This window comes from Onychomys torridus, chromosome 20 (assembly GCF_903995425.1).
Source record: "Onychomys torridus chromosome 20, mOncTor1.1, whole genome shotgun sequence".
Taxonomy (NCBI): domain Eukaryota; kingdom Metazoa; phylum Chordata; class Mammalia; order Rodentia; family Cricetidae; genus Onychomys; species Onychomys torridus.
In genome coordinates, this window is record NC_050462.1 from 17,893,051 (window position 1) to 17,905,715 (window position 12,665).

At 35.6% G+C, this 12,665-nt stretch overlaps 1 protein-coding gene across 1 annotated transcript in view; it reads left to right on the forward strand.

Moving 5' to 3' along the window:
• The first annotated feature begins 253 nt into the window (after positions 1-253).
• Positions 254-12,665, forward strand: part of Epyc (epiphycan) — a 33,079-nt gene continuing 20,667 nt past the window's right edge. The window contains 3 exon segments of the mRNA XM_036169399.1: positions 254-330; positions 3,659-3,822; positions 6,022-6,194. Coding sequence (XP_036025292.1) covers positions 254-330; positions 3,659-3,822; positions 6,022-6,194 — 414 coding nt within the window.

Sequence of the window (12,665 nt, forward strand, 5' to 3'; positions counted from 1 at the left end):
AGAACTGCTGGTATAGAAAATGGTGTGACAAAAACACATCTTACCTTAGTGTTAGTAATAGAATCAACATAAAAACCACTGTCTCCCAGTCAACACTGAAGCTTCTTGTTGTTGATTTAAAGTCAAAATAGCAGTAGTTATAACTTCTCATGATAATGGAAAGAGAGGGAAAAAAAGATGAATTCCAGTGTAGAGAGTTATGATCATTGTTTCTTTGCTATGAGTGTTACAAGAAAGAGAAGGTAGTGAAAAGATGATAAAGCCTGTGGAATGCAGCTCTCAGAAGGCAAGAGACAAGTACATTAAAGAGTACCCTAGTAAGACAATGAAGTAACTAGGGTTAACAGCTGGAGGGTGTGACAATGATGGTAGGTGACTGGTTAGGAATGTGATCTTTTTATAAATGAGACAAACAACACAATAGCATGCCACCAAGACAAACGGAGCATGCACATAGAGAATCATGTCACTGGGAATGATGATATGGGTATGGGTGGAACATAGGGGAAGCTAGGAAGAAAGCTGAGTGATAAACCCTGATTAGAGGGTTAGTAACTAAGCAATGTATCATAAAGTCAGAATAGATATGTCTGTTTACAGAGCAAAGAGAAGAAGTCTCTTGGAAGAAAAAATGTTGGGAAGAAGTTTCCCCATCCTTGAGTTATGGGAGTAAAATACAAGTGAAAATGACTGCCAGAGAAACTTTTTGCCAGGCACTATAATTCTCAAGATAAAGAAAGAAAGATCTTCTCCAAGAAACAGAAGACACATGTATATAGACAACAGGTCAGGTGTGGATGGTGCTAGGAGGGAACTGCATGGGACTGTGGGTACAGGCAACATGGTGCATGTAGGTTTATGATAACAGTGGTAGAAATTGGGTCTTGCACCCTACTAGTGTGGAGAAAGCATCCAAGGCAATGGAGGATTCATGGTGATAGGTCTTTCTAAGAAGATAACAGAGGATTGTGAGATTTGGTTTCATTGATTAGCATCAGGGGGATGCAATGTATGTGTCCTCAGTTGCACTGCTTTGATGTAGCCTTTTAGAAGCAACACCAAGGGAAGGTGACAGATTATTCTTGGAGTTACTACTGCATTTTGATCACCATTGCTACAGAATAGAAAGAAGGCAATCATTAGAAGAAGTGTTATTTTTTCCCCAGCACTAATGCAGTTAAAGCAATCAGTCTAGCTTTTAATTCTGTAAAGAGTTGTAGCCAAAAGATTTGTAAAATATTTTGGAGCTTAAAGGAGAAAAGGCTCCATAAAACTTCAGTTATGAGATAATACAACTTGTCATAATACCGATTCCTCTGGGTTTCTGATAAACAAGCTTAGTCTCTATTAGGAAAATTATCAGGAGACTAAAAGATGTTTACTAAGGATAAAACAGACTGAAACTGGTAATTAATCCTTCCTCCCTGCTCAGTGGTGATTAAGCCCCCAGGAGGTTGTTACAAGCTTGAGCACTAACAGTCCAAAATAGATTTTGAAACTTTGCAAGAAGTCCAAACAAGACCAAGGGAAATGATTCAAGAAATTACCAATTTCTATAAGAAATGGAAGTGTGATTAATTTGAAAAGCTTGAGGAAGTATAATTTTTTTTTTTTTGCTGAAATTTTATACTATGACAAGTGACTTGTCTATTTATTTACTTTGTTTTATTTTAACAGAGGTTCATGTATCCCAACCAGGCTTTAAACTTGTGTATCAGAGGATGCCCTTAAGCTTCTGATTTTCCTTCATGACTACCCAAGTGCTGAGATTATAGGCATGCATCACTGTGCTCTGATTAGGAGGTGCTCCAGTTTGAACCTGGAGTTTTCCATAGACTTGGGAAGTACTATACCAACATCCCCAACTAGTCCTGACTTTTAAATTGTGATAAAAAGTGATGCTTCTACTACTTTGGTAGATGGTGTTCCAAAACTGAAGGAAGATATCATTTAAACACCAGTTTACCAATGAACAATATGGAGATATTATTTCTGGAACTAATCCTGAAAATTCTGCCAGAACTCTGAAGGAAACTCTGTGTCTATCTAATGCTTCCATTCCTTGGCAATATGTACAAGAAACTTAAATAATAAGATAAAAAAAGGAAATGTTAGTTATGTTGTGGATTATTACCAACCTACTTATAATTCTAAAGAATCTAAGAGCCCTAGAAACTATGGACAGGAAAACATGTCTGAAATAGAATCTAAGGAACTGAGAGCTGCCATTGCTTTAATCCCCCAACCCCATATCCATCAGCTAGGTTCAGTATCATCCAAGGAACAGGGTCCTGAGTCAAGGGGAAATAACCTGGTTTTTGTGCCACATGGAATGTTGGATTATTAGCATCTGACTTTGAATGTCCTCGTCTGTGAGCAATGATAGTCATACTTCCAATGAGTGCTTTGGAAGAATTAAGAGCTTGCAAAGTGTCTGACTCAGTGCAGGAAGGACTTTGCTGCTAAACAGAGCTGGTACAGGAAGAGCGATTTGGCCTTTCCCTTACAACTTAAAAGTTTCCGCCACATGTCCTGCTGCAAGATCGTCTTTCTTTTCTTTGGGTGATCTTCATGGACTTCCTGCCGTAGTCACAATCACGGTTTCCATTCTAACTGAAGCTGGTCCCAACAGAAGGCATATACAACAAACTAAACCAGTCAGTTAAAAGCAAGTGTGGATGGTGCAAATGACAGATTAGAGAACTGTCAACAGGGTGGGTGGAGGAAGGTGTTTTGAGGGCAGAGAAGTTTGGGAAAGTGGAACAAAGAGAAAGGGTAGAGCCTGAGAACAGACCTTCATAGTCCACATAAGTTTGCCCAAAACCAAAATCAATTTAAGAATCCAATGAAACTACTAACATTGGCCATATGAGAAAGATTCTTGATGCACCGAGTAGGGGTTCTAGATGTCTATAAAATGTTAACAGAATAGCAGATGTTACTTTGGTTGTTCTCTAGAAGGAAGGACTTCTGTAGTTTGGAAAGTAAGGCATGGAAAACTAACACACATTTTTTTCTCTCTCCCTGTTTGTAATGAACCTCAACTTTACAAACTATTTCCTGTAAGAAAAATTTAAAACATTCTTTTTGTTGTTGTTTAGAGAAGATTTTTTTCTTATGTAATTTGATTTGTTTGGCTCTGTTAGATAAAAGAGTAGAAGGATCATTTCTAGAACACTCAGATCATATTTTATGCATTATTTCTAGAAATAAGGCTTTTAAATTTTTTTTCATGCAAAAGGTTCATTGTTCGCTGTTATCAAAGCAGTCCTGGCAATCGGAATAATTTTGGATATCTTTTCTTGCACACAGTGAAATGGGTAAGGCTTTTGTAACATTTGAGATTTCAGTTAACATTACTGAAAAGTGATGAATGTAATTCAAGACATGCAAAGTGAGGGGGGAATTATTTATTAGACTATTTACTTAAGAACCCCTCATCTACAATAACCTCATGTTCATTCACTTCCTTTCATAGTTGGTGAATTTGTTATAGACGAGACATATTAAAACTAACAATTTTTACTTATATATTTCAAGGTGTCGTGTTGGCAATTATAACTCTAATTAACATCATTGCAAGCTTTGTGTGCTGTGTAATTGGGATTATGCAGCTTAGCTCGTGTGACTATAAAATAATGTGCTGTGGTTTTTAAAGACAGAGGAGCATTCTCCAGGTTAGGTTTTCCAAACAGAAAGTTGACTGTTATAAATTCCACCTCCCACAGACCAGAACTCATATCCGTTGGTCAGGGGCAAATACCAAGGGCTCTGCTGCCTCGGTTACTTTATACCACTTCATCAAGTCGGAGCCAAAGGTAAGTTTTTACATTTGTTTTCTTCTTCTTCATCCTAGTATAACAACCTTTAAAAAATAATTCAACTTGTTTTAAGATCTCCTGCTGGACTTTGCTCCAGTGGGTTTGGTTTAACTTTACCGTTGCCTGTATATTGATATTATTCTTGGAAAATCCAAAATTGTGGATTAGCTTAGGAATTAATAACATTGGGCAAAATAGTTAATCTTAATAGTTGTAACAGATGGACATAAAATTATAGTGGTTTCCAATATATGCTTTAAACCAATAGCCCTGACACTGACCACAGCTTTTGGGAGTAGAGACAGACAATATTGATTGATATTGATTGAAATACTATGCAGAGGTAGAAGCTAGTTTTGCTTCAGACATTTAAAATGTACTGATAATTATATGTCACTTTCCTTTTAAAATGTCTTTTGTGATAAATATTTTAAAGCTTAAGTAAGCTTTAATTTTTGGACTATTCTAATATGATGGTAAGTGAACAGCACACTGGAAAATTCAACTAACAACTACATTAAATACAAATATAAAGATATATAAAAATATAAAGATACCAATGTAGAAAGATGAGTATTTGGAACAAAACATATATAGACACTCCTATCAGTTTTCCTTCACACAAGCTGCTTGTCCTTGTTCTGGTTGCTTTATTGGGAAAGTTACATGCTAATGACCTCTCATATGCAGGCACTTGTAACCAGAGAGAGAACATGAAGTGAGAAATAGAATAATTAAATGGATGTTTTTCTTTGAATGATGGGATTTGCTAGACATGTACAAGGAAACATTCTTTTCAGTTATATCTCTGCTAATACACTACAATTGACTCTGGGAGCATGGTACATGGAGTATTTGTGAAACATGCTGTCCTGCTAAGTAAGACCACTGGTTATTTCTTCTAACAATTCTAAATCCACAGCTTGCAAAGGTATTTCCAAAGGCAACAGAAATAGATCCAATTACATCCAGTGTGAAGAAAAAGTATTTGAATTAAACATAGGAAGGAGCTTCAAGTAACTGAAGGTGCATTTAAGTAGAAAAGTAATAAATTCTCTTCTCTGTGTTTTCTGGGATACTAATATCACAGATACTGTCCTTAAACTCAAAATAGATATCCAAAACATAAAGTCTTTTCATACTACACATTAAGGAAGAGACCATACTATTTTGCATGGTAAACAATTGACTATTAGTTAATATTCTTGGTATTGCCAATATAAACACTTAAAATTAAGCATGAGATTTCTGCTCTTAAACTAAACTGTAGTCAAAGTAGTACACACAGATCTAAAATCCTTTAGATGATAGGGATATGACTGTGTTTGAACTGCTGCAAAGTCTTACATTATAACAGAAAACAAATTTTGCTTCCTAGTAATTACAGAACAAAAGACAGCACCATTTCTATGTGTGTGCATACTCCCTCCTAATTGTGAAAGCATTGCCTTTCTGATGTGTATTCTTTTTGCTTTTTGAGTCTAAGTCTCAATTATTAATAATTAAAGTACTAAGGAATAAAAGTTAATTTTACACTATACTAACACATTAGGCAATAGTGCATTAAATACTAATTTAGAAATAAATTTAATTATCTATGCAATCAGATTCCAAGAGTCAGAAAAGGACTAATAAGAGGGATCAACCTTATTATTTGTTTTGGAAAGGAAAAGCTTTGGACTAGGATACAAGAGGAAGAGTTATGAGTGTCGGTTGTATCAGTGATGAACTCTGTCTCAGTCTCCTTCTCTGTAAAATGTCAAGATAATCAATGGCCATCTTCATCATCATCCTCATTATACATCTACATCCCAAAGTTAATGAGAGTTCTAGTGCTTATTAAGTGGTAATGGGAGCTGTGATGCTCATAATTACCAGCTGGCAAAAGATTTGTGAATCAATACATCACAAACATTTCACATCCTATTATTTCCCTTCCTGTGAATAACAAGAAATGTGTTTCACTGTAGTTTATATTATAAAAATATGAAGATATGTGTGAATGGAACATGTGGCTTCAATGGTCCTTTGACATTACCAATTTGTATATGCTATGTTCTTAAATTGTTGCTGTAAAAAAGCTACCAGCTTGAATTTCTTGATGCTGACATTGATCAGTCATTTCTATGTAGTGTGAACCATTTCTGAGCTATTATCAATCATGTTTTTGCCTAATTTTATGTTTTTATGGTTAGGAAAGCTTGAAAGATAAAAATGCTAGCAAGAATTGCCCTGGTACTTATCATCTTTGATGCTACATTGACGGCGCCAACGACAGAGCTCTTTAACTATGACTCAGAAGTCTACGATGCCATCTTGGAAGACCTGGGAACCTTTTACAATTATGAACAGATACCTATCAACCAAGCAGAGGTAATGTCTTCTTCCCACACTTGAGGCTTTTAAAAACATGGAAGGATGATTGATAAGGGGTTATTTGCTTCTGCAAAAGATTTTGCTTACTTATAAGCAAAGGTTGGATCTCAATTTCCTATAAATATTTGGCTGCAACATGTGCAACTTTTCCAGTATGAATGCTCAGACTGTCTTTTGGTTCCCAACAGGAAAAACAAAACAATAGCATTTGAATGTGTGTGTGTGTGTGTGTGTGTGTGTGTGTGTGTGTGTGTGTGTATACATCTGTTTGTACACCAGGACATGTGTGGAGATCAAAGGAAAATTTGATGATGTTGGTTGTCTACTTCCACCATTTGGGGTCTGGTGAGCAACCTTAGGTAGATGCAAGTGCCTTCACCCATGAACACATCTCACTAGCCTGAAAAGAGCAACAATCCATTAAGTTACAAGAAGTACAATTTCAAAAAGCAGTCAGAGAGGAAAGGAAGTGTTAAAACATTCATGCAATACCGAGAAAAACATGTGAGAATAAAACAAACAAGCAGAAAAACAGAAGCAGGCCGAGGGAGCATACTGACTTAGCATTATGCTGTGCACCAGGAGGTAATATGCATTTCTGGATGGTTGATTCCTCTCCCAGGCAGCAAAGGAGGCATTGGCAAGGTTGCAGCCCATTACATAAATCTGATATGACATGTTTCTAATTAAATGCTGGGCTTCTTACACCTTCACATAACTAAAGGATACAGGCTAATTCTCATGAGTCAGAATGCATACAGACCTTGAACCACAATTTATATACAATATTGACAAAAAGTAGATATAAATAAATAAGGGATAAAATCAGATTAGCTTCAAAGGATCACTGCAAATTTTGGACCCTCCTTCAAATGTAAATCTTAGAATTACTATATTTTATGGCCTTGACTACAAAATATCTAGACGAGATAACACATTTAACTTGTGTGAAATGTAAGATGCTGAAATGTTCAATACCATTCATGTTGCCTCATAAAACAGAAATCAGATTTCATAACAAAACAATTTTCATACTTTTTTCTTCCTTCACTCTCAGCCTGATTCTTTGCTCATATTTTATCTCATTTTCTTTTGTTTTTAATAAAGTTTCAGTCTCTTAGCAGTTATCTGCCAAGATAAATATTTTAGTTCATACTTATTTGATTTATTTCTGCATTAAAAAGAAAGTTAAAGAATTTGGGGATAAAACATTTAATGATGGTCACCAAACAATTATGTTTAAGTATGGCTGAAAAGTGGGCTAAGGATTTTCTTCAGAAGAACTCAATGAACATTTTAAGAAATACAGATTAGTCCTGAGTCTTTTTCAGGCAAGATCATAAAAGAAATAATGTTGTCTACATAAAATGTAAAGCCCACTCATCTCTGTCAGAATCCTGTACATTGCCCAAACTGTTCCAGTATTCTTGTAAACAAATAGAAAACCTCCTGCCATCAAGCAATTTGAGAATATGGCAGTATAAAGATGATTTGGTATACAACCTTCCCTCAGCATTTGACTATTCTACATCAGTGCTTCTTACTCCACCAAAGTGGGTCATGACCCCTTTGGGATTCACATATCAAATATCCTGCATGTCAGATATTTATATTATAATTCATAACAGTACCAAAATTATAGTTATGAAGTAGCACTGAAATAATGTCTTAGTTGGGGGTCACCACAGCATGAGGAACTATATTAAAGATCACAGCATCAGGAAGGTTGAGAAGCACTGTTCTAAATGAAGATACTCCTGTGTTCCCACCACATGGTACCTGCCTCAGCTCTTGCTGCTCGGTAATATCCCTCATTAAAGGCACAGCTCATGCTCACTTTATTCCTTGAACAAAAGTTTTGAAGAAGAGCTATTTAATATTTCCATTGAACAGATGTCACGATGAAGACAAAGTTATTGAACAACTTGCCTAAGATTTCATGCTAAGGCTACATATACAAACAAGACTATCTCACAACAGAAAATAAATCCCCGGAAGAGTACTAAGAGATTGTATATTCCTTCCCTTGATTCCTACACTTTTCCAAACTATCCTTTTAGCTTGACATTGTGTTTCTTATTTTAAACATAATTCTTTATCGAATCATTAGAAATTTCAAATCACACACCCCAATCTCACTCATACACCAGTCCCTCCTTATCTTCCCCTCACCCGTGAAGTATGCCCCTCTAAATTTAATTGAAAAGAAAACAAAACAAACAAGAAACTTACCTGGCTTCTCCATCTTTCCAACATTTCCTAGTGGCATCAGGAGCTGTTGTGTGTCACTCAGTATATCACTTTTGTCCAATCAGCCCCACCCAGCAAAATGTTCATTGCAATGAGTCATTGGTCTGGTTCAAGGCCTCTGGTTTCTGGTACACCACCATCACTAACTAGGTCTTCATCAGAAAAACTCCTCTCAGGACTGAATTCCAACTGCTCCAACACCCTTACAAGTGCAAGGAAAGCATGCGTCTATATTGGTATAATATGAACTAGAAGTAAGCTTATAGATAGCTCTGTCTGTGACCTGATTTTTTTTTTACAAAAGAATAACTTAAGGCTATAAAGAATAATTGTGCATAGACACTCTGCAATACATGTTTCATTTATTGACAACAGCCTACATACATACACATACACAAATATATCATGTAGTTATGTGTTATATTGTACATTATGTACATATCATATGTATAACGTATATCTCCCATATTTAGTGGTTAGGAGAAAAAAGTTTTGTACTTGCTTGAACCATTCATCAAAAACTTCAGTTTTCAGAGGCTGGTGTTCTTTGTTGTGTGGTTTAACTGTTTCTGTTTATTGTGATTATTTGCTGTTTTTTATTTCTATGACTTAATTTTTAGGTTATGAATAGTCCATTTATCCTAGGTTAAAAGGGACTCCAATTTGTCTTAAGAATATTGGACCATCTGTGAGTATTACATTGCCTTAGAAAAATGTTCCCTAACAATGATGGTGCTGATGGCACTTACATCCTGCTATTGCAACTGACAAGGCTCCACCTAATTAGACTTCTCCCCACACAAACTACAGCTTAGTCCTATGTATTTAATTTTTCTTAATCTGACCCACACTGACCCCATGTCTTCAATAAACAGAACCATTGTATTAGAGAATCCAACAGAGTTTGACACTATGGTTGCTGTGAGGTGGTGTAGGGAGTGTGCGATGACGCCACACAATATTCTTTCTGAAGATGTGTAGAAGGACGGTCTTTCCTGCCACAGTCACAGGAGTGCAAACTTTTAAGGGCTTTGCCCCTGTTTAAACCATGCCCTATGCTGCTGAGGGCTCCCATTAGTCTGCTTTGCCTGCTCTCAGTTCTGGAACTCATCTTTGTCTCCTTCCTTGGTTTCTTGTTTCTTCCTCCACCTTTATTTTCTAGTCACCCTAAGACCCTGTGGAGATTTTTGAAGAATTCTTATATGCTGTCTTAAAATTGCTCTTTTAATGTCTAAAATGAGATGGATTAAATATCCATAAGTAAATATTAACAAAAATAAGGTTGGCAAAATTTTCATAAGAATGATTTCTTTGTTTACCCCTCCAGTGCTGAGAAACAACTTTCTAATCATGAACTTTTAAAGGTTTTGTTTTATTTAATGAACATGCTATGGTTATTTAGCATATGATTTAAAATTAACAATAGACCTATTATGCATAAAAATAAATGATACTTTTTTATGAAAAGGCAGTCATTTTTCATGAAAAAACTCGAGTGGTAACAATGGCTCTGTTTTATGTTTTTGCGAATCCCATCAGTGCTTGGCCTAATGGAGATCAGCTTCTCTTTGTGTATACTTTGCCTTGAGTGTGGTAGGTTACTTTGGTTGGTTTCTAAAGAAATCCCACCTCACATAGATATGCGGTCGAAAATACAAAAGTATTTTAGTAACTATGTAAGAAGTTATACACATTTTTTGTTGCTTGTCTAGACCTGGGCAGCTGTCTTACATCAGAGACTAAATTGTATTGTAGAATCTGAAGCCTCATTCTCGTCAGCGAATTCTCTTCTGCTATTCCTTTAAGATCCATTGGCTTGTCTTGCAGAATGAGCGACTTCCTTATGAATGGTTTAGTACTACCCATTGGCTATTTCTAAAACGATTCATTGAGTTAAGCGAGTCTTTCAAATGTTCATTTATCTTATTGTAGCCAATCAAAACACAATTGTTATCCTAACTATGCATCTCAGAAAAATCATGTAAATGTGGACAATCAATGGAAAAAAAAAAAAAAAAAGAAGAGTGTTCATCCGGATGATTTGTTCTTATAAAAATAGTTTCAAAATTGAAACAAAGTTTGAGAATTACATTCAAAGATGATGGAGAATAATTTTCTTCCAGGGAGTGAAATTATTTCAGGGGTGCTGTAGGAATGAGAGAAAGCTGTGAAAAAAATGGCTTTTTTTCTCCTGTCATTATTATAGTGTGTCCCTCAATGATCTAATCACAGAGTTTTATGCACATACAACTCTTAGAAGAGTTGAATTAATTCTGGACTCTTTATTAAAATCTAATAACATTTTAGATAGCAAAAATACAATAGGTTATCAAAAATGAAAATTGATCAAGAATCTTTATTTTTTATATAATATACTTTAATGAAAATATAATTACATCATTTCCTCTTTACTGTCCTTTCCCCCAGCAATTCACGAGTTGCTGTCCCCACTATTTCCTCAAATTATGCTCTTTTTCCTTTATTATTATGGTTACAAGTAGATGCACAAATGTGTAAATGCAACCTGCTGAGTCCATTTTCATTGTTTGTGTGCCTATAATTTCTGTGTACTTTGCACTGGATAACACCATTTTGTATTGGATAATGAATTAGGTAACTCATTCCTGGGAAAGGTGAATTTCTTCCTCTCAGTATTAGTGACCTGTACTCTCTGTATGGGGATTTAGATGGTCTTAAAAATTTTTGTTTTCTGAAAAAAAAAAATGCTTAAATTAGTAGTAATTGTGATACTTAGCCCATTATGAGCCACAAGGAAGGAGGGAGACAACACTTATGGGTTCCAAAGATTTTAATAATTTACCACAAAATTAGTGACAAAGATTATGAATATATTTTCCTGATCAATTAGGGCTTCAGGACAAGGACTCAGGAGCCTTGTTTCTCCTGACAGTGATAAACAAGATCAGAAGTGGGGTTTATAAACATGAAAATTAAAAAAAAAAAATCTTATCAAGTCACAGTTACAATTTCCACCAATCAGGATTTAGAAATTAGGGGCTTCTTGAGTGTGCATCATCATCAATTAATATACAGTGCAAGTCTTCACAATGCAAGTCAATCCAATCCAATCAGATTCATTTGTTCCTTCTGTGATTAGGAACAGCCATGATGCTTCTAAGGAACAAAAGATGCATAACGAATATTTCTATGGTTTATGGGGGAGGTTGGTCAGCTACTAGAAAGTTCTCGGCTCACCTAGGGCTTGGGAATCTGAACTTCCTTTCACCCTGAAGGTAAAATGGAGTCTGGAGTGAAAATGGCACAACCTCGGTCAAGGTGCTTCTGCCGGCCCTCTTTAGCATCATTATTATTTATTTCTTTGGGTATCAAAATATAAGCTATGATTTCATCTTTCTATGCCAATGCTTCTGCTTCATTTGGACCAATTACACAGTGCATGCTAAAGTTTTAAACATGCAGATTGCATATGAAATGTATTTCTGTTAAAAGAAAGATTAAAAGGCCTTTAGTCCCAGCACTCAGGAGGCAGAGGCAGGCAGATATCTGTGAGTTCAAGGCCAGCCTGGTCTACAGAGTGAGCTCCAGGAGGGGCTCCAAAGCTACATACCGAGAAACCCTGTCTCAAAAAAAGAAAGATTCTAATGTAGTAACCTTAAATTAACATTCTTTTCTAGGTTTGATGAAAAATAAAAATGAACCTCCCTGTTCACTGAAGAGCCTCTGGTTGAAGGGGCAGAGGAGAATTTTCCTGATGAGTTTTCAATAGACTAATCTGACAAATTTTCCATAATTTTATTTTATAGAGAGTTCTAAACAATATGATTCTTATTTTCAGCTGTTTTAAAACTGTAAAGCTGCAACATGAAGAAATATACAATCATGGTGTCTCACTGGGAAAATATATTCATAATCTTTGTCAATCATTCACTTCTGTTTGTCTTACATTTTTATGAGCCCATACCCATAAATTAATTCTGACAACTTCTGAAAATAAGACATTATTGTGTCCATTGAATAATAGTAACTGAGGACTCAAATTTTGCTCAAGGTTATTTGTCCAGTAAATTTCAGAGTGAAATTTAAGCTAGATTCTTTTAATGCCAAAGCAAGAAGACTTTGGCACTAACAGCCTCTGTTATTTTTCTGCTTGATCTCTAATCTTGAATTCTTTTAACTATGTCCAAATAGAGCTTTATTTTCTATGAAATTAAGTCATTAGAAAAATAGCAGCTTTCA